We start from the raw sequence: 23,259 nt of genomic DNA on the forward strand, positions 1-23,259 counted from the left end.
ATGGCGTGGTATAGAAATGTAATAAATGAATGAATGAAATGAAAGCACATTCTGAAAGCAGATACCATCTGTGTGAGGCAGAGTCCCCTTTCCATCAATAGGGTTGCCATATGCAGCATATCCCAGGCAACTCCTGTTATTAACTGTAGTCATAATTTCATTCCTTCTGGGGTGTCCCTCTGCTCATCAAGTGAAGCAAATGTTAATTCAATCCCTGCTTTTTCAACAGTTGGCATGGTACTCAGGACCATAAAGAATATCAGGGATCTTCCTACTGCCATTGATACTTTTAATTGCATCAAAAACTGTTGTGTGTGTGTGTGTGTGTGTTTAAATGGCTTCATATGCCCATTTGTTCCAACACACACAGCATCATGGTAATGGTGTGTGTCTCCAGCTTGCATCTTTTAATGACAACCCCTCCCCCCCCGCTCCTACATCAGTCTTCCTGCTAAGGGTTGCGTGGCTCCCTGTCAGATAGCTGCTGATCTTTTCCACAGTAATCCCCCAAATCCAGAAGTATCAATATATTTCTGGAGCTGTGATATCAATTCCTTATTTAACTCAGTACAGTGGAGATTATTATGACTGATCACATTAAATGATCTGATTTGTGGTAGGCCCCATGTAAAGCATGGTGGACATACACTAGATTTTCCTTCCACTCATGAAAGTGGATGAGCTGCTTCGCCTGTAATACTGCAATTCAAAGCAATGCCTTGACTCCTGCTCAGTGGAGGCTGGTGGCTCCCACCACATGGGGCAGTGAACTTGCTCTGGGTCTCTATCAGAGTGCTAAAAAGACCTATCCAAGGTGCTGAACCGTTTGGGGGCTACGGTTCAGCACTTTGGAGAGCTCCTTTAGACCCCTGACGGGTTCTGACTGAACCCCAGAGTTGATTCCCAGCCCCACCGCAACCGGAGCCACCGGCCTCCGCTGCTCCTGCTGCATACCTGTCAGCCCGGTTCCCGTCTCCACGCTTTCACCGCGCTTTGGCGGGCGAATGAGAGAGCCCCACGTGCCATGCACTCTGCTATGGGCACGCCACGCGGGGACCCGCCCTTTGCTCCACCTGCGAGCAGAAGGGAGGCAGGGCCGCCTCCCCACACGACTCCCTCAAGCCCGCTTGGGAATTGCTGCCCCAGAACCGAACTGGAGCGACAGCCCGCCCACCCCAGCAGCGCCCTCGCCTCTCCCCGGCTTTCCAAGCCCGGGTGGCAGTCGCGATTGGCGGCGGCGGCGGCGGCGGCGGCGAGGTGGGCGGAGCGTTACAAAGGGAAACCCTGTTGGGAACTTCCCTGTTGCTCCCGCTGCTGCGCCCGATTGGCAGTCCTGCTCGGCGAGGGGAAGAAGGCAGGGCGCGCGCGCTAGCGACGCCGATAAACGGAGGGGGGGCCGGGGTAGCGGGCGCCGCCGCGAAGAGGGCAGCAACCATGAGCTCCAACTGCGACGTGGTGGTGATTGGGGGCGGCATCTCAGGTCAGTGGACGGCGCGCGCTTCTTGGCCCAAAGACCCGGGACCCCGGTGCAAAACGAGCCAGCCAGCCAGCCAGCCAGCCAGCCAGCAGCCTGCTTGCTCCTGCTCTCGCGGTTAGGCGACAGGCTTCTCCGCAAGAGAAAGGCAATGGGCGGGCGGGGAAAGTTGAGCCGGCGGCGGGTCAAGTTGGAAGCGTTTGGAGCGCTCGCGGGAAACGGGGGAGCAACTTGTTTGTTTATAAAAAAGAAAAGGAGAAAAGGAAAAAGGGGAAAAAAGTATTCACAACGAGGGAGGAGGGTTGTGGTAACTTTCGTAAAAGGACCTCCGCAGGTCCAATGGATGGCGAGTACCGCGGGGAGGGAAGGAGAGCCGTCCGTCTAACAGGCGCTAAATAGCCCTGAAGGCTGATGCGTCTGTTCAGCGATCCACAAACCAGGAAAGCGACTCTTTCCCAGCCTTGAGCGTGCTGATCTTGTCACATACCACCAGTCTCCGTTGTGCTGCGACACCGCGAGCCCGAAGGAACATGGGTTCCTTACTCCCACTTGATCTGCTGATCCAGCCTCTCCCAGCCTGCCGTCTTCCACACGTTTTTGGACTTCCACTCCCATTGGCCCACGCCGGCGTGGCCAATCGTCAGGAAGGCTGGGAGTTGTAGTCCAAAACATCTGGGGGAGGGTGGCGCTTGGCTAGGGTTGCCAACCCTCCAGATCTGGCCTGGAGTCCAGGAATTGACTTCAGTCTCCAAAAACGTATTGAGGCCAATACTGGAGATGTGACAAGCTACTGTTGTCATCTCAAGAGGCCTAAGCAGGAAGGTGCAGGAGATACAAAAATGGAGGTGTGTGTATGTGTGTGTGTGTGTGTGTTTAATAAGTAAATCATGGAAACTAGTCCTGGGTAAATGTTGCAAAATGGAGTTAGGAGATTGGTAGAGTTGCAGAGACAGCCAAGAGTGACACAGAAGAGGTGCTGACTGAGTATTCAAGGACAGTTCCCTTTATCTCCCTGTAGCTAAGCATGTTGCATGTTGCAGCTGCCTGCTAAGCCAGGAGAAGGCCTCTGTGCACTATACTGGTTGTTATAAGGTGACAATAGCTGAAGTAGGGCAGGTATTTCCCACCCTAAGAGTATAACCCATTGAATTAAACGAGATTTGCTTTTTCAGCCCTTTCCCCCAGCCATTCAATCCATGCTTCTGGGTGAATAAACTGCAGTGTTATACCTCTTATTTATGATTTTGCCCCATTGAATTAAATGGGATTTATTTTTGAATAGATGTGTTTAGGATTGCAGTGACTGGGGTGGTGGATGGGTGATTTCTACTAGAATCACAAAGTGGGAGTTATTCTGGACTGAGAGAGTACAAGGTTGTGCATTGTTTGCTTTTGCTTTGCTTTTTTACACTGCCTATTGTGGCATTTTGCTTTATTTAGGTTTTTTTTGCCCTACAATCACTTTTAGCTCTGCCTACTTTGGCTTCTCCTATTCTCGTCTGGTCTCATCATATATTAGCATCAGCTCATTTCTTAGGAAGAGAATCTTGTCCCTGTACAGGAGGCTGTAGCAGGCAATCTTGTTCCACTCCAAGTTGGATCTTAGCAGGAGTTAGGAAACAGTTTGTTATGAGGAGATGCTGAGAACCAACGTGTTTTGAATTAAAATAATCCTTTGGGACATAACAAAGAGGAATACATGGAGTCATCCTTTAAAAAATGGTATCTTCCAGCCAAGCTTGACACCTGTTGAGATCCTCTTCTGTTTTTGTACCCAGGACTAGCAAACATGAAGCAGAGTCTTGCACATGGATGCAGAAGACTTTAGGACACATCCATGTCAACCAAGGAAATGAGGCTGCTTCCAGACAAGGCTTTCAGTGTGCAAACACCCTGCTTCATTCACCAAATGTTAGAGGAGGCCCCAGACATCAACATCTTCCATTTTTGTAACCTCCCCACAGCCCCAATTTTCTTACTGCTATTTTCTTTCTGCAAAAAACAAAAACAGAACAGAACAAAGAATATTAAGGAGGAAAGGACAGTGTCAGTACACACTGTGCCTTTTGATTTATAGCACTAGGAGCCCTCCATCTGGAAGCACCCTGACATTGAATTGTTGCCATGCATCTCTTTCTACAGATACAGTATGTATTACTGTTGCTGAAGGGGAGCATAAGCCTCTGTTATTTCTTGTTACATTTAAACTCTCTTCCTTCGCCTGGTTGAACACATGGCACATTTTTGAGGATCACACATGCAATTTAATCGAAATGTCACATCAGCACTATAACTTACTCCCCTTAGAGCAAAGGCCAACATATCCTTTCTGCAGGCACTAAGAGTTGTCCCTTCTCCGATACAGGTTTGTTAATTTCACTCTTACATTATATTTTCAAGGATGAGTCTCACTGGGATTAAGTCTTATTGAACTCAGTAGAACAGAGTTTTCATGCATGGGTTTGCACTATTACATTACATTCTTGTGCACACTTCCCTAGAAGTAAGCCCCTCTTTTGTAAAAAGAAAAAAAAAGATTTCTTTAATGAAAAACTCCAAAAACAGGGAGGGGGAAGGAATACAACAGACCATCAAGACTCCAAAATCTAACCAAAGCAGAAATCCAGAATGTGGACCTTTTGGGATTTTGGGGTCTGCAATCGAAACTAAAGAGAATCAAGGTATTTACTAAAAGAAATGGGATGATATTCAAAACTCATATTTATGTACAGTGACCAAGACACAGAAGAGCACATGGAAAGCCAGACAATCTGAATTACAGACAAAAATAGTTCCAGAATGTACAAACACTGTACAGCAAAAACAGGGAACACAATGGTCCTCAAATGGACCATTGGGGAATACTGGGAATTGTCTATCTTTTCCCATTTAAACATACATAGGATTGTGCCCTTACTGCATTTATTTATTTTATTGACAATATTTATATATTGCTCCATATCCAAAAGAGTTCAGAGCAGTGAACAACAGAATAAAAGAATAAAAACACCATATTAAAAAATGTTAGTTTAAAAAGAAACGGAGTTCTGATAAAACCCAAGTCCTGGTAAAACCACACCTGGTCACTCAAGGAAAGCTTCCTGAAACAACAACAGTCAAGATATGAGTTTAGGGTCGTTTCTACACATGCCTTTTCCCCGGGATCATCCTGAGATCATCTCTGTGCATGCAAATGACACACAAGGGATCTCGGAAGCAGGCAGGGATGATCCCTCCATTTTCCTGGGATAATCCTTAGGTGTAGAAAGGGCCTAGGTTTAAGGCAAGACCATGAGTAAGCAATGGACCATGTGAAAGGGTCTTCCTTCAAAGCGAGCATGCATAGAACTGGGCTGTAAAGCATAATTTAACTAGCTTATCCATACTCAGGTTAAGAACAGAAGAAGAGCCCTGCTGGATCAGACCAAAGATCCATCTACTCCAGCACTCTGTTCACACAGTGGCCAACCAGCTGTTGACAAGGGATCCACAAGCAAGACATGGTGCAACAGCACCCTCCCACCCATGTTCCCCAGCAACTGGTATCTATAGCCTTACTGCCTCTGATACTTGTTGTTGTTATTTTAATCCCTCTTATTTAGTCTTTATTTTTCTGCTAATCTTTTGGGTCACAATGGCTGTGTCAGCCAAGGCAACAGACACAAAGTACCAGCCTTGCTCCTGTTCTTCAGTACCAGTTGGCTGTGTCATATGGCTTCTTGGATCCTTGCCGCAGCAAGTATAAGTGGAAACTAAAAATGACCTCTCTCCAATCCCGTATCTCAGCAATGCCTGCCAAGAAACAAGCATCCCATTCCGATTGACGGCAGTGTTATTATTCTGATTTAAAGGGCAGAGGTCTCTGACGGAAGTATGTCATAATTTAATTTGAGCCAGGGTCTGTCCCCTGAATCTGCTTTCACTGCCAGGTCCCAGCTGCATAACCCTGTTGAGTAATAATAAAGAGAATGTCTTGAAGGGGTGGGGTTGCTTTCTGAATGGCCGGCAATGCCACAGCCAAACCCCAAATGTCCAGATTTGGGGGGGAGGGAAGCTCCAGGATCCAAGAATTTGACTTCAAGCAACTTGAGCCCAATTTGAGAAATTAAACCCTTCATTGTGTTCGTTTGGGAAATTAAGCCCTTAATTGAAATATATCCTTCTGGTAATGAGAGACCTGGTTAAGAATTTTGTTTTTGATCAGAATTAACCAACATTTTCAAATACCTTCATGTTCAGGATGTAAAGCTGGCTTGAGTGCCATTTTCTTTGTAGAAGGGTGGGGCATGAATCAAATAAATAACTTTGTAGAAGGGTGGGGCATGAATCAAATAAATAACTTTGTAGAAGGGTGGGGCATGAATCAAATAAATAACTTTGTAGAAGGGTGGGGCATGAATCAAATAAATAACTTTGTAGAAGGGTGGGGCATGAATCAAATAAATAACTTTGTAGAAGGGTGGGGCATGAATCAAATAAATAACTTGAGAATTTAAAAAAATGATGGAGAAACTGAAGTTCTTTTTAGGTGTTGCTCATCTGGGTAGGCTAAATACATTGCATTTCCATTGCCCTCTGCAACTGGAGGGTGACAGTCTGAAAGGAGAGCCTCCTCTCTCCATGGAGGCTCTTGACACAATTTGGACCGCTGATTTTCCAATGTTTCAGATCATGTGGAGAGCTTCCCCAGACACAGGATGCTCTCCGTTTCAGAATGTCACCCTCCAGAAGTAGATGGTGATGTGGAGGCTGGTGGCAATGATGTCAGTGCGGCAGGGAATCCGTTCCATGTTACAGTCGAGACCAGTCAAAACTCTAAAGGAGCTAGAGTTTTGTCTGGTCCTGACTAAAACCTGGAGCAGATTCATTGCCCCACTGACTTCAGAGACACCAGCCTTCACTGCCAAAGACCTATGACCTGCCAGCTGAAAAAGAGTCACATGCTGCAGAGGACTTGTTGCAGAACAAACGTGAGCAAGATGCAGTAAACATGCTGTCTGGAGCAGCGCCGACGGTTTGTCCAGCTGCCAGCAAAATGAATGATGTGATTTTCTTGGTAGAATAGAGAGCGGAATGTGATCATGTACAAAACTACTTGTAGGAGGCGGTGGGGTGTGTGTGGAATACCTTTTCACCTCCATTACTTTTCCTTATATCTTATTTGCTACTTTGCCTCTCAGGAGTGAAGAGAGATGTGATGTGTCTTAGAGAGAGAGACAGAGAGAGAGAGAGAGAGAGAGAGAGAGAGAGAGAGAGAGAGAGAGAGAGAGATCAGTTAATGCTGTGGTCTTTGACATTTGTTTGGGATACAAACAGCCATTAATTCTCTCGACAAAGGCTGCTTCCATACTATAAGTTTAATGTAGAATCGCCATGCCTCATTTGTGTGTAAAACTCTCTATGTGACTGGGAACTGTCATACAGCTGTGTCTGTGATCGTGCAGAGAGGTCTATACTCATGTTCAAGCAAAGACAAATAGAAGTCCATTTCAGACCTTGCTGAACATGGGGTGGGGCAGCCAATTAAGACTACACACTTTGAGCCTTCAAGCATTCTCTTAAATGCCTGAACAGGGCTCCAGTTGTAGTAGTTATTGAATTGCTGCAACTCAAGCACTTTTATCTACAGAGTCTCTGGATAGGGTGGCTGTAGAGAAGATGAAAGAAAAAATGAGAGGGAAGCAGTGTCTATTTTGTGTCCAAGTTTACGTGGTTGAGCACTATAAGAAGCATCCAATGCCCATTGAGATATTTAACTTCTAGAAAATTGAGGGTAGATTCCTGCATTGAGCAGGAGGTTGGACTCGATGGCCTTATAGGCCCCTTCCAACTCTACTCTGTGATTCTTTGAAAACGTTTTACCAGAGAGAATTACAGAAAACCTTTTACCGGAGAGAAGTACTAGAAAGTGGAATACATGCATTTGTATAGCAATTTTTGAGCGTTCAAAGCACTTCATATTCATATGCATTTTCTTGTTTGGCCAGTATCATCTCCCTATTGCAGATGGGAAACTGAGGGAGAGGAAATGTGATTTGGCTACAGCCAGTTCCTGGCCAAAGTGACAATTGAACTGGGGACTTCCTAGCTTATGTTTTTGGCCACTAACCGTACTGATTTTCTTAAGTATTGGTTTGGAAGTTAAAATTAGATTTTATAGCATAAGTGTGTCCCAGTTCAGGTTGTAGTACTGCATGTTGCTGCAGAACAAGTAAAAGTAATTGGATGCATGAGACTGAAGGTGGGGAGATGCTTTAAGAACTTTTCCTAGCGTTGATCCTGCCTAGTTCTCAGACTCAGGGTTAGAAGAAATCGAAGTTCCGGTTTTGAATAGTAATACATATTTTTAAAAGACCATTTGTTTTTCTTATGGCCAAGGAACTCTTAAACGTACAGAACCCACAGCCTGCAGGCCTAATCCAGCCCATGGGGCTTCCGGGGTTCCTCCAAGGAGCAAGGCATGGCCTTGTCTCATGTATCAAGGGATTTAATCATGTGTCATGGCCCTGGATCTGCTGGCTTGGCATCACCCCAAAGAGAAACTTGAGCCCAATGAAATACTGGTCACCCCACTCCAGAAAATCCCTTGGGAACCTCCCACCCCACCCCCAAAGTCCTCCCACCAACCTAAGACTCCAAGAATGGTTCTCCCAAAGCCTTCCACAGCTGTGTAGGAGTTTAAGGCTAGAGAAAGGAGCACAGGTCCTTTGAAGTTGCAGTCAGACCTGGCTGGGAGGTAGAGCTTTTGAGGGACCTCTTACCTAAGCCTTCAGTTGTTGTTAGTCCCTTGCTGGGGAAACACCACCTTCGAAGAGGAGCTACCTCAGCCTAGTTGCTCCTGTAGAGTGCTCTCTGTCTTCCTGTGTCTTGTTTACCCAGCGTAATTGCAGACTGAATGTGACTCTTGCCTTGCTAGCCGTAGCTTCTGCCTATCAGAGCCTACTCAAGTGCCTGATTGATCAGCAGCTTTGCCCAGGGCTCAGCCTTAGCCAGGACATCAAGGCCACTACTCTGAATACTATTGGTGGAGAAGGTTCTGAGTCCATTGATGGACTACTCTAATACTGGTCAGGATGCTGTGATCTTTTCTGTGCCTAGGAGTTGTCATGGAAATATGCAAGTATAGAAAAGAACCCTGCTGTCAGATACATCTCTAAGTGAATGGACTCTCAGCTATGCTCATAATTAGCCTTGAGGATCATCTTATTTGGCACAGATGACTTTGATGTTCCAGTCCATGCAATAATCCACTTATTGCTATATTCAAAGACATCCTGCTATCAAGGCAAGTGGCTTCTCAAATTTGCTGGTAGCTATTGAAAATGAAAGTGCTATTAAACAAGACCAAGAAGGTCAGGAAGAAGAAGAAGAAAAATGTTCTTGTTGCATTGTAATTGCTGGTGTGGTTATATTTCCAGATTTTAATTTTAACTAGTTATGAAAGCTTTGAGAAATAGAAAGTTTAGGCCTTTCTTGTCCTGTGAATGCTACAGTGACAACAACTCCTCTTGATCTGGTCCAGTCAAAGTAGAGGATTGGTTTGGGGACTAAATCAGCCGTGGTCATCCTGAAAGATGACCTTTACTGGGAGAGGGACAGGGGAGGCCTTCCCTGTTGCTTTTACTGCATTTTTCACTTTCTTTTGGTACCGTTGATCATGGTATCCTCCTGGACCAATTTTGTTGGATGGGTTTCAGGGGCACCAGTCTGTGGTAGTTCAAGTCCTATCTGCAGGGTGGACAGTAATTTTGGGGGAATCAGCCCCTGGCATTTAGGCTGCTAGGCATTATTATATCCCCGATACTAATTAACATCTATATGAAGCCATGTGGAGTCGTCATTATGGGATTTGGAACAAGGTGCCATCAGTATGTTGATGACACCTGGCTGTATTTCTCTGTATCATATGAATCAAGGGAAAGCCATGCAAGTGTTGGACAGTACTTAGATGCAATGGTGGGTTGGGCCCAATAAACTGGGCCAGTTTGCATGATTGCCTGCACCCACCATAATTTAAATATTCACAGTGGTAGCCAGCATGCACTGCAGCCCACCATGACTTAAATAAATAAGCCATGGTAGTTTGCTCTGCATGCCGGTCACCACTGTGAACATTTAAGCCGTGGCAGGCAGTCACCATGGGTTATCATGATGTGTAAACTTGGGCAGGGTAGTTTGTTGCCATGGTTAACAAGCCACCCCACAACCCTACTACAAACCATGGGTTCTTTGTGGTTTATAACCCATGGTAACAAGTCACCTTGCCTAGGTTCACACATCATGATGAGCTGCTGTGTTCACTCATGATGGCTTGAATGTTCACAATGGTAGCTGGCACATGCCACAAAACACTGGGGCCACAACCTACCAATTGTGCGAACCGGGTTATTGCGTCTGAATTCTGGAAAGATGGAGTCTCTGTGGGTGGGTGGCTCCCATGTCTGGGGACTGTGTCAGTTCTTGTTCTGGATAGGATTACTCTTCCCCTAAAGGAACAGGTATGTAGTCTGGGCGTGCTCATTGATCCAGCACTGACACTGCAGGCCTAGCCATCTCCAGTGGCTAGGAGTCCTTTTTACCAACTCTGGTAGATTAAATACTTACTTGGGTTGTTTATTGCAGTGGGAGAAGGTAGATATGCAGGAATCAGGATGTATGCTCACTCCTGCTTAACTTCTCAACAACCCATGGTTTGTTAACTGTGGGTTATATGATGTGTGAACCAGGTCATTGTGAGAGGGCTTAAATCTTGGCAAAACTATTTGTAAAGCCTTATGTTAAGTCCATGTTTACTAGTGTACACTCTATACACTACCTATCTGCAAAATAGTTGTCACTTAAGGGCCAGGCTAGATCGAGCATCATATGTGTCCTTGTAGCTAACATGAATATTAAAAAAATGCAAATAGCAGCCATAGAGGGCTGGGGTGGTGATAATTATCAGCATCATAGCAGGTGAGAACAGAGAGCTTTAATTATCACCCCCCTCCTCTCACCAGTATCTACTATTTGTGTGTGTGTGTGTGTGTGTGTGTGTGTGTGTGTGATAAGTAACTGTCCCTTGACAGATTACTATCAACTCTAAATATTTAACTACGTAAACACTTCTGTTGGACAAACGTTTTGCATAAAGACTTTGTGTTGGCCACAGTGACAGTATGTCCTCTAACATATGTGTGTGGGTTTGTATGTACGGAAATGTTTACCCACTTCCAGATGAGCTACAAACTTGAAATTTGGGATACTGATAGGTCTTCCTGTACAATGTACCCCCCCCCAAAAAAAATTCCAAAAATCCAAATTTTTGCAGTTTAACTACATTTAAACAATTTAAAACAAATCCTGTGCTGACATCTACAACTCCCAGCATACCTATAACTCCCAGCAACTGTTGAGGAAGCAGCTCTCAGAGGATGGGGCCACCTCTGGACCACTGAAGGCATGCTGGGAGGTGTAGGCATTTCAGAGATCTGGGGGGATGGCTACACACCCCAGCATGCCTTGTCTGGAGCTGCCCATATCCACGGAGAGCTGCTTCCCTCCACTTCTTGGCGATGCTACTCCTCGAAAGAGTGGTGAGGAGCAGCACCAGTGACAAGCGGAGGGAAGCAGATTAACGTTATTCAGGGACCCGAGCAACACCAGGAATATCTGCTAGTGATTAATATATCACTGGGAATTATAATCCTAGAAGTGAAGAGGTTTTGAGAATGGGTTGCTGCATGAAGAGGCCTTGAAAAGCAATTTTAGACCAGTGCAATTAAGTTATTATTTGTTGTTGCTAACAAAATACCATTAAAAGCCAACTACATATTGGAAAAGAAAGGAACGGGGTAGAAAGTTTATCCTTGAGGGTGTTGTAGAAATGTTATCTGGCTCATATTGGCACAGAGATTCCTGTTTGACTAATAACAACTGAGTTAAAGATGCCCAGTGTCAGATTTCATTTCTTAGTGGACTGTAGAAATAATTAGATTTTCTATTGATGAAGCAGTGAAAGTAAATCACAGCAAAAGTGCATCATAATACGGCTGCTCTCATCCATGATTTAATCATGGATGAGAAAGCTGACCTGGCATGCATTACTGAAACTTGGGTGCGTGAGCTGGGTAGGGTTGATCTGACTCAGCTCTGCCCATCTGGGTACTCAGTGCAGCACCAACATAGATTGGAGGGTGTGGGGCGGGGGAGTCACTGTGATTCATAGATCTTCCATCTCTATTACCAGGAAACCACTTCACCATGGAGCAACTGCAGGCACTCTTGGAGGATACTGATTATCTAGACCCATTCCAGTCTGGGTTTCGATCTGGTTATGGGTCTGAATCAGCCTTGGTCGCCCTGATGGATGACCTTTATCAAGACAGGGACAGGGGAGTGCAACACTGTTAATCCTGCTTGACCTCTCATTGGCGTTGGATACCATCAACCATGATATCCTCCTGGATCGACTCCATGGGATGGGCATTGGAAGCACTGTGCTACAGTGGTTCTGGTCCTACCTATGGGGTTGTTTTCAGAGAGTAACTTTGGGAGACCATTCCTTGGCCCCTTGGCAATTGAGCTATGGGGCACTGCAGGGCACCATCTTGTTCCCAATTGTTTTCACAGTTGACTGGGGGCCTTGCTAGACCAGGCGTTAGCGCAGTGTGAGGCCCGGTTTCCCTCCTGTGAATCCAGATGGCGCACAGGGGAATCTGGGGTTAGGCTGCGCTTATGGCCCGGCTTTTCCACAGCCCCGGCCTCAGGCTGGGGCTGCGGAACGTCTAGCAGGGTCCGTGGCTTTTTGCGGCTGCTCACTTACTCGCGAGTAGCTGGGAAAAGCCATGGACTGGGCACAGCGCTCATACGAGTGCTGTGCCCATCGGGCCAGGGGGGATCCCGGGGGGGGAGAGGGGCGAGGGGGAAGGCCGGACCCAGCAGGAGAGGGGGGGGGAAGGCCGGACCCGGCAGGAGAGAGGGGGGGAAGGCCGGGCATCGGGGATGGGGGCGAGGGAAGGAGAGCGGGCATCGGGGGTGAGGGAAGGAGAGCCAGGGACAGGGCATCGGGGATGGCGCAGGGGGGAATCCGGGCATCACGGATGGCGTGGGGGGGGGACAAGGCCAAGCATCGGCCATCGGGAATGGGGGGAGGATGGGCAAGCGGGGGGGAGGGGGTCATCGGGCATTGGGGGGAATCAGGGGCAGGGGAAGCGGGGGGGCTTTATTGTTTTTTTAAAAAGCACTTAGGTTCTCCGGTGCACATGGCCCCTTTAAACAAACAAACAAAAATGGCCGACGCTACGGGGCTTCTCGTTGCCCCGTCGCGTCATGCGTCTAGAAGCCGGCGACGGCGCACGCTACCTCTAGTGCGCCGTCGCCCCTCCTCCCTGCCGGCTTATCCAGCAGGTCTAGCAAGGCCCTGGGTGTAAAAGGAGGTCAGTTTAAGAACAACTTGACATGAATGAGACAAGGATTTTACAGTATTTAACACAATGACGGCTTGATCTGATGCAGTTAGGCCTGTTCTACCTGTTGAAATTGATGTTCTACCTGTTGAAATTGATAGGCACACCTAACTCTGCCTACGTCCGGGCTGTGAAAGGGCTATATAATCCACAATACTGAATGTTTATATAGGTAGAATATTAGTATCATATCATACCAATATCTTAGCACTGGCCAAGTTCCAGGCATACCATTTATGAACAATTGTAGGATTGTTCCTAATTCAAAAAATGCTATATTAATTTAAATTAGTTTGGGTAATGTTGCAACAACAGCTCAAGTTGAGTAGATTCCAGTTGGATGCTTTGCATGTGGACCACATTTAACTTAAAGTTTATGCATGTTGTTTAAAGTAATCTTAAGATAAAACACCCAGTCTACAATTTGTTTCTTAAAAAGTCCATTTAAGATGAATGGAATTCCTACAAAGCACATTGTGGGAGTCAGCCAAAATGAGTAGTCCCCCCCCCTTTTCATTTTTGTCCTTGGCACCATTTTTCACACACTTAGCTAGCTATATAAGCACCAGCAACTTTTATGGAATTTGCAGATGTTTTGTTTTTGACTTTTAGCTACAAGCAGAGAGCTCTTTAGCAACTGTCTACTTGGCAGATCAGGCTGCTGTTAAAAGTCACTTTGTAATCTTCAGCCTGACGTGATTTTATCTTCCTTTTAATCTTATTGGCCTGTAACACAAATTGTATATAACGCTGGGCATCTGTGTTTGGATGTGATGAGTTGGAGGACTTCTTCTAGAAGTAGGTCAGTGCTGGTGCTATATGTGGCAACAACAGTTTAGTGTCTTTTAATAGCGCTGTAGAATCGATTTGGGATGCAGTTTTCTTTTGCATCACTTCCAAGTAGATGGAGCTTGATTTGAATTGCTATGGAAACGCCTGGGCAGACCGTTGAAGGGGCCATGACTTATTTATCCTGATCAAATAACAAAATAGACTATACTATGCCAAGAGGTTGCAAACAATTCACATTTGTGTTAGGATTGCTTCTTTGTGACATTGAGAAAAACAGGGCCTAATTTCTCCTGCAACTGCTGAGCTTTCTGCATAAAAGCTTTTGCATCCAGAGCTACATTCAGAAAAGTTGGGAGATACAATGGAGTACCGTGCACTAGCACAGGTAATATGAGTATTATATGAGTATGAATTAAAGGGCATTAAAACAGCAAATGTCTTCGCAAGTGTAAAGTGATGCCGCTAGGGCAAAACAAAATTCCTAGTTTCACATAAATACTGATGGTACTGTTTAACCCATGAATAGGTGTTATGTGCCTGCCCGCCCACTCAACTGCTTCTGATTATCTCCCTCCTGCAACTGCTTTTAGTTTTTTTTAAATATTACATGCATCGGTGTCTAATGTCTAGTTTGGTCTTCATTCATAATTGGGGAGTGCATTCCCTATTTAAAGCACAAGAGTTTCGTTTTTTCCTCTGAGTAGTAGCTTACCATTTGGAGTTACCAAGCTCCAATGAGGCTGTGGAATGGAGGGAAATAGATGGAATAATCAGCAGGTACAGCTTTCCTGGCTTGAGCTCTGTGTTGTTGTTGTAGGGAGTACTTGTGTGACATGACCTTTTAAGTTCTCTCCAGGCTTAGGGGCCTGAAAACCAGACACAGTGTTCCAAAGGGCCTTCCTCTTCTGCCTCAGTGCTAGCTGATAGTGTCAAGAACCAATGGCTGCATTATCTTTCCATCATCGTAAGGAAGATTGGAAGTAAGCCTGCTTCCTTCCTCTGATTGTTGGGAGCACTGAAACATTTTGTGTCATTAAGAAATTCCTCCTTACTGCATGAGGCCTTCCATTTTCCTAGGCAATACACTGACAGCCCAAGAATTACTTATCCTGCCATTTTTGTTTTAAGAAGGATTTAGTAATCTTTGTGAGGTTCTTCCTGTTGCTTAGCACCATCCTCATTCATTTATTCAAAAACAGACTGACCCAGTTCCCACTTGCGTTCATTGAACGTCCTTTCAATTATTTTCATGGGCTATAGATTTCAAAGTGGATGTACCCAGTCTAGCAATTGTTTAATTCCTCTGTTAATTTTGGGCATCTTATGTAGGGTGACCAACTGTCAGGATTTCCCTAGGATTTGTCCTGTTTTTTGTTCTTTCCATGGTGTCGGGTGATTATCTATAATTTTCAATAATGTCCTGGAATGACACACCTTCCCCTTTAAGGCTGCCATTAGCATGGCAGGAGGGAATGACATGCTTTCTTGAGGCACATCATTCCCCCACCCCGAGCTCCAATTGAGGTCTTAAAGGGGAAAGTGGGTCATTCGTGGACATTATAGAAAAGGCCCCAATTGGAGTGGATGGTGGTGGTGCAGAATGAAATCCTTTCCCCTCCTCCACTCCAATCGGGTTCTTTAAGGTGGCGGGGGAATAACATACTTTCTGCAGGACTCAGAAAGCTGCTTCCACACACACACACTAGGTGTCCTCTTTTTTGGTTTCCCAAATATGGTCACCCTATCTTATGTCAAGCTGTATGATTATTATGCATTGTTCTGATCTGAGGGAAAACATTCAGGAGGTATGGTACAACCCTTCATGGGACTGCAAATCTTCAGATGTGCATATGCTGGATTATATGTTTGAATAGATTTACACATTGGTCTCCCTGCTCATGCAAAGCTATCATGTCTGAAAGAAGACTGACCTTCTCCCAGACATGCTGAATGTTTGGTAGAGTATGATAGAAAGATGTCATTTTAGAGATCTAAAAGCAGTCTGTCCACATAATATGGGTATCTTAGAAAGGGTTTGTTGTGTTTTCATTCTCTCCAGGGCTGTCCCTGGTTGGAGTTGGGAACCACTTGGACTCTACTTCAGGAAATAAAATGTCTTGGACCAGCACTAGTTCTCCTCAGAATTTCTAATATAAAGATGTTCCTGAAGAAACTTATGAGATGTTCCTGACCTTTTAGCTGAACTGTGCATTGTATATCTAGCATTGCTCATGATTTCCCCTAACCATTCAAATATATCAACTGTAAAGGGTAAGATTAATAGTGGAAGATAGGAATGAAAGGGAAACCCTTAGAAAACTGAACATAGATGATATGAATAACTCAAATACAGCTTTAATTGTCAGAATCCATCTAATTTAACTGTACAAATTAATTCTTAATTTCAAGTTGTTAGTCAACAGTGGGTTTAATCCATTTCCCCCTTGCTTTCCTCCCCTGCAGTGCCCCTGTATCCCTGAAATTTTCTCCAGAGGGTCCTCCAACCCTTTGGAGCACATTTGGGGGCATGAGGGCGGAGAGCAAATCCATTCCACCCACTGTTTTCATTCCACTGGTAGATGGCCAGCATTGGATACAATTGAGTTTCTCAACGTACAGCCATCAGATACATTTTATAAAATGTTCCCATGGTATTCAGATTCGAATATGATGTTAAAAATTGCTGGGAATATGGAAGGTTCTGTGCTGAAAAAGTGAGAAATGAGGAGGGGCATACCTGGTGGGAATCTATACTGATGTTATTCTAACGTTTTGAATGGGTTACTGTGACGCATAGCGTCACGTGACCCTGGGTCTCCAACGTTGTAAATGACTTGTACTTACAGGTTCTATTTCTTCGTTCCAGCGTGGCTACAGATTCATGTGCCTCATTCTACCGGTAATTTTCCTCTTCCCTGAGAGTAGCAGAGCTGCTGGGTTTGCTCCGCCCACTTCCTGTTCTCCTTCCTTCGCCCCGTTTGCTAGCTTATCTGCTACAGCAGATAAATCACACCAGCGTTATACTGTGCAACCACTGACAATTCCATGCAAAGTTTTCCACCTTAGAATCTGCTTTTATTGTGAAGTACTCCCATGCATCCAGCCTTAATTGTGCTCCTTTTGCAAAAGATTCGCCCGAGCCGCTGCTGTGGGTGCAGGAGCAGGATTTTAAACAAATGCTTACATCTGCGTAAGTTTTATAGATAAAGACACCAAAATTCGCACAGTAATTCAAATACCAAATTTGAATCAAATTGGGTCATTGGTTGATTTTTTATGATTTTTTTTAACATTTCCCCCCTCTTTGCAAAGGAGCTGAGGAGCGCTCAAAGGATCGCTATAGCTCCGTGCAGGAAAATTAACAAGGGTCTCTGCTCCTAGTCCAAAACTCATGACCAGCGGGGCTTAAATGGGGCTGCTGCTAAAACTTTTCAATTTGGTCTTCCATCCAAACCCTGACCAGACCCAGCCTTGCTTAGCTTCAGCAAAGTGGCTGGCTCCTACGCATTCAGGCAATTCCCTGTGACTTGTGTTAAGATGTTTTGGGAGGGGGTTTGTGTGTGCTTATGCTATTGCCCTGCACTGCTGGCTAGGAATGAGGCAGGCAGTGGGCGGAGCAAACCCAGCAGCTCTCAGAGAAGAGGGAGAACAACGGAAAGGATTTAACAATGTGCCTTGCAGTAACGTTACAGCTAAACGTAAGTCACGCTAGTGTGCCCCGTGATACAGAGAACCACGTTAGAAAGGGACACTAGCAACATTATAAGACTAGTGTAGATCCGGCCCTGATAAGCAGAACATGTCTGGATGTAGTTGAGTGGCCATAGACTTAGAACTCAAATACTGCTACAACATAACTCTACTCCACCTCCAGTCAGATATTAATCATCTGGAATGTTCAGCTAGAAACAACATAAGACTGTTTCATCTTTGCTTCAGGTATGTCAGCAGCTAAGTTGTTGTTTGAATCGGGACTTAGTGTTGCGGTTTTAGAGGCTCGTGACAGAGTTGGCGGACGGACTTTTACAATTAGGGTAAGTAGTTCTTTGTTTGGTTTTTGAACCATGACCATATTTTGGAAGGGGGTGCTAACGCCTGGAAGGGTTCTACTTAATCATATTGATCATTTAATAATATAAAACTGATACAGTGTTTCTAAATTTGCATCTGTGAATTAGGCCTAATTTTGAGGTGGGTTTTAAATGAGACACGAGCACTTTCTGGATTTTCTGTTGCAGGTCAACCATTGGCTCCTAATATTTCTGCATTTTCCTTTCTTTTGACAGAACAATCAAGTGAAATATGTAGATGTTGGCGGAGCCTACATAGGGCCTACCCAGAACCGAATTCTGCGACTGGCTAAAGAACTTGGCATAGAAACATATAAAGTGAATGTCGCTGAGGCCTTCATTGTGCATACAAATGTAAGAATTATGGTTTCTGTATCTACCTTTGGAAGCATTTGTTCATGGGTTGTGATGTGAAGGGCATAGGTGTCAGGCAGGGCTTTTCTGTTCAAGTATTGACATCTGAGAAGAAGGTTCCATATTATTTTAGTCTTTTAAAAATGAACTTATTGCAGTCATGATGCCCTGTAGATTCACAGAACAATACTTTTTATTGTTACTGTTCCAAAGCAATCCCCCTGCCTCCAATACTCACATCTTCATTTCAGAAACTAAAGAACATGCCCATTATTCTACCAATGGAAATGACTGGAGATGAGGAAATGTTCCTTTATTCATTGGGGTCAAGGTTAATTTGTGTGTATGATGGTTAATTTGAGGTGTGCCATGTACAATCCCAATACTCCACTTCTAAAACCCTACATACCTCAAATTTACAGCCTACAGTTTTTCTCCAACTGTAGTTAGAGATTTAAGGAGTGTGGCAATGAGGGACAGGGCCTTTTCGGTGGTGGCCCCCAGACTATGGAACGATCTCCCTGACGAGGCTCACCTGGCACCAATGCTGCTATCTTTCCGTGTATATATACACTTATATATTACACATATAAGTGTAATAAATAAATAAATAAATAAATACATGTTTAGACAGAAAAAAAGTCCCACGATTCCATAATTACTCAGGCAGCTGTATTTTAGGACTCCCCCCCCCTGTCTAAACACCCATAGGATTGCACTCTTAAAGACTCCTCCTCTCCCTTTATTTTTTTATCTCCCTCCTGGTGATCCACTCTATTTCACTTCAGCAATGAGCAGACTGTAATATTTGCTTGATCTGCTGTGATGTCAAAGACTACTGGGATGTGGGGGTACGAAGCTGTGGAAAATTGAAAATGGTGTGACAGGAACTGAAGGGAGGGTTGAATTGAGTGCTTCATTTGAGTTGATTTAATATTTGAGTTGATTTAATATTGAGACTTGGCCCAGAAGGTGTGATTTCCAGGCAGGTTTGATACTGAGGGCTCATCTACACCAAGCAGGATATTCCATTATGAAAGTATATAAAAGGCAGAAGCCACAATACTGCTTTATAGTGGCACTGAAGTGCACTGACAGCTGTTGGGGCCCATGACACATCTACACCAAGCAGGATATAACACTATGAAAGTGGTCTATGGTATGTGTCAATGGGCCCCAGAAGTTGTTTTCCAGAACTGCCCATTAAGTACAAGTACTCAGCTGGGTGTTTACATTTGAATTCAAAGTGTGAAGGGCGGTTGAACAACTTCCTTCTCACAGTTGAAGAAGAATTGTTGTCTTGATTAATGATTTCTCCTTGAGTCAGTATGGGAATGAACCTGTTAATCCATTCCCAGAAGGTGTGTATCTGGTGATCATGAGCTAAAGAGTTGTGAATGTGTCAAACTTGGGCTTGATAACTGAATAAGGGTTCTTCTAGGTCAGCCTTCCTCGACCTGGGGCGCTCCAGATGTGTTGGACTACAACTCCCAGAATGCCCCAGCCAGCTGCTGGGGCATTCTGGGAGATGCAGTCCAACACATCTGGAGCGCCCCAGGTTGAGGAAGGCTGTTCTAGGTGGACAGCTCCACACTCTGAGCAGTTGCGAGGCCGGATGAGCGCTCAGCAGCCATCTGCCTTCGATCTGGGAATTACTTATTTCCCCCATTGCAGAAATGGCTGTAAAGGCAGCGGAGGTGGGGGGTGGAATGACAATTTCTGGAGTGAAGGTGGACGGCTGCTGAGTGCTTGTCAGCCTCGCCAGGCCTCAAAAGAAGCTTGCGCGGCCTGAGGAGCAGGTGCACACGGAGGTGGCAACTGGGCAAACGTCTGATGAATTGGATGCAGGTGTGTTTGCCCAACTCTAGTGACTCTGCCATCTTGGGGCATGTCTACACCTTATGGGTGTAGAGGGAGGGAGGATTGTGGACTTACCTGCTTCTGTGATCCTCCTCAGCGTCTTGATGCTGTGCGATGGCCATTTTTTCCCCCAACGAAAGGAGAAGGAGCTTAACTGCACTCCTCCACAAAAAAAGGTAAAAACAAAAATAAACTGAACCCACTCCCCATCCTCCACCCCGATGGGCACAGACTGCCCCCATGCAGCTAAGTGCCCTGCAAGAAGGAACAACCCGGGAGCAGTGGCCACATGGCCTACACTCTGCAGGATGGTCCCGGAACATCCCAGGGAAAGTCCCTGGTTGTCCCTGGTTGCCCCGGGATCCCCTGTGCATCATTTGGATGCACAGGGTTGATCCAGGGACTTCCCCAGGATATAGGGCTGGTATAGACATGCCCTTGCTCTCCTGTTGTTCTTGTGGTTGTAAGAAAAGTGGTAGGAAAGAAGTTCGGGGGAAATATAGAAGGATTAGAAATGGGAGACCATGACATCTGGACCACTCACCCCCAGGAAAATTCTGTGTGAGGCAGAGTAATTGCATGATAAAAGCCTGGACTGGAAGCACTTTAAGGTTTCTCATGTTTCTGTAAATTTTGCTGCCAATCCAATTGGATTTATAGCTTAAACCGCCAGAGCTACTCTAGATAAAAGCCTGCCTCGGAGAGCCAGCCATTACCTTGATCTCCCAGTCTCTCTGAGCACTATAGCAGGAGAAAAGGCCAGGTTAAGCAAGGTGTGTCCATCAAAAGTGATTCTGTGATTTCCTTTTTCGTTTCCTAACATTTCATTTAGCTGCAGCAGTATTTGGGGGGTTGTTCTGGCCCTTTTACGTAAGGGGACACCCCACACTGCTCTTCCCATCCAAGATAATGAAGGCGATGGTTTTAATTGTCCCTCTTCCTCCCCCCACTCAAGCTACTCATGCTAGTCCATTTCTTAAATTAAATTTAGCAACAAATTGGGCAGAATGGGTGGGGAAAGCTTCTTCATGCTAAGTGTTTGTTTGTTTATTTATTTCTACAAATTTATATACTGCTGAACACACAGAAATGCCACAGTGGTGTATAACATTAAAATCATGACAATAAACATACAGGATAAAGATAAAATAATCCCATTCTCATTAAAACCAATATATGGCAAGAGTGCAAGACTGGAGAAATGACAGTTCTCTGTAATTATTACCCAGTTCTCAGTAATTATTATCCTTTATTTCTGAGGCAGCTGGATGATGAACCTGAGCAAGGCTTATTGCATTTTATTATCCATTCTTTGATTTCGGATTTATGGAGTGCAGACAGATAATACAACAAGCTTCATTTTTCTTTTAATGGTAGCAAATGCTAGAAAGCTTGCAAATACTTTGTTGCTTTCTAGAGCAGTTCCAGACTGAGGAACTACGGGACATGAATACATATAAGGCTTTGTGCAAACATGCAAGCAAATCAGTAGTGGGCTTTTCCTTCCATAGTCTTGATTTGCAGTGCCCTGGACAGAAAGATGGGCCCACATTTCTCTCTCTCTCTCTCTCTCTCTCTCTCTCTCTCTCTCTCTCTCTCTCTCTCTGTGTGTGTGTGTGTGTGTGTGTGTGTGTGTGTGTGTGCCATATCACACACTTGGGATCATCCAATAAAATCCATTGACAATTCAATTTAGGACCAACAAAAGAAAGTTCTTCACACCATGCATAATTAAGGGCTTAACTAGACATGACACCCTTCATGCAGTCAGCAATTGTGTGATTGATTTATTTTTAAATAGGAGCAAACCCACCCACCCCCATCTGGATTGGGATGCTGGAGGGGTTGCAGTTTGTGCTTTTTGAAGAGACCTCTGGAGGTTGGGGAAAGGAGGGACAAGAACACAAGAGACTTACTTTGTTGCTGTTACCATTTGTTAAAACTGTATTTGTTTAAATGCTGGAGGCATTCCTTTATTCTTGTATTGGTGTTAAAGGTTTTTGACTCCCCTTTCTTTCTTTCTTTCTTTCTTACACGTAAATACCGCCCCCATAGCCAGAGCTCTCTGTGCGGTTTACAGAAATTCTAAAATTGAGATAAAAACAAGTATACAAAATTTTAAATTTTAAAACACAGAACATACACACATAAAGCATTAAAAACCATTTAAAAAATAAACATGTGGGTGATTAAGATGTGCTGCCATATGCCTGGGCAAAGAGGAAAGTCTTAACCTGGCGCCGGAAAGATAGCAGCATTGGCGCCAGGCAAGCCTTGTCAGGGAGATCATTCCATAGTCTGGGGGCCACCACCGAAAAGGCCCTGTCCCTCGTTGCCACACTCCGAGCCTCTCTCGGAGTAGGCACCCAGAGGAGGACCTTAGATGTTGAATGTAGTGGCAGGGTATATTCACGTCGGGAGAGGCGTTCCATCAAGTATTGTGGTCCCAAGCCATGTAAGGCTTTATAGGTTAAAACCAGCACCTTGAATTGGGCTCGGAAACATACAGGCAGCCAATGCAAGTGGACCAGAGCAGGTGTTATATGGTCATACCTTCTGGTTCCCGAAATCAGTCTTGCCGCTACATTTTGCACTAGCTGCAGCTTCCGAACCATCTTCAAAGGCAGCCCTACGTAGAGTGCATTGCAGTAATCTAACTTGGAGGTTACCAGAGCATGGACAACTGAAGCCAGGTTATCCCTGTCCAGATAGGGGCATAGCTGGGCCACCAACCGGAGTTTGTAAAAGGCACTCCATGCCACCGAGGTCACCTGAGCCTCAAGTGACAATGATGGATCTAAAAGAACCCCCAAGCTATGAACCTGCTCCTTCAGGGTGAGTGCAATCCCATCCAGAACCGGTAGAACACGAACCATCCTGTCAGCGGAATCACCTACTAACAGCATCTCAGTCTTGTCTGGATTGCGTTTCAGTTTATTAGCCCTCATCCAGTCCATTGTCGCAGCCAGGCACCGGTTCAACACATCCATAGCCTCTCCTGCTGAAGATGAAAAGGAGAAATAGAGCTGTGTGTCATCAGCATACTGATGACAGCACACTCCAAAGCTCCGGATGACAGCACCCAGCAGCTTCATGTAAATGTTAAACAACATGGGGGACAAAACCGACCCCTGCAGGACCCCATACTTGAGAGTCCACGGGGCTGAATAATGTTCCCCAAGCACCACCTTCTGTAACCGACCCGCCAAATAAGAGCGGAACCACTGCAGAGCAGTACCTCCCACTCCCAGCTCAGCGAGTC

At 45.2% G+C, this 23,259-nt stretch overlaps 1 protein-coding gene across 1 annotated transcript in view; it reads left to right on the plus strand.

The window, feature by feature from the left end:
• Positions 1 to 1,401: 1,401 nt before the first annotated feature.
• The window catches only part of LOC134398908 (amine oxidase [flavin-containing] A-like), a 48,968-nt gene continuing 27,110 nt past the window's right edge, over positions 1,402 to 23,259 (plus strand). The window contains exons 1-3 of the mRNA XM_063126552.1: positions 1,402 to 1,480; positions 17,653 to 17,747; positions 18,000 to 18,137. Of these exons, the coding sequence (XP_062982622.1) occupies positions 1,435 to 1,480; positions 17,653 to 17,747; positions 18,000 to 18,137 (279 nt within the window). The 5' untranslated portion in view covers positions 1,402 to 1,434. The remainder of the gene's footprint in view (positions 1,481 to 17,652; positions 17,748 to 17,999; positions 18,138 to 23,259) is intronic.

Source organism: Elgaria multicarinata, chromosome 5 (genome assembly GCF_023053635.1).
Source record: "Elgaria multicarinata webbii isolate HBS135686 ecotype San Diego chromosome 5, rElgMul1.1.pri, whole genome shotgun sequence".
NCBI classification, from domain to species: Eukaryota; Metazoa; Chordata; class Lepidosauria; order Squamata; family Anguidae; genus Elgaria; species Elgaria multicarinata.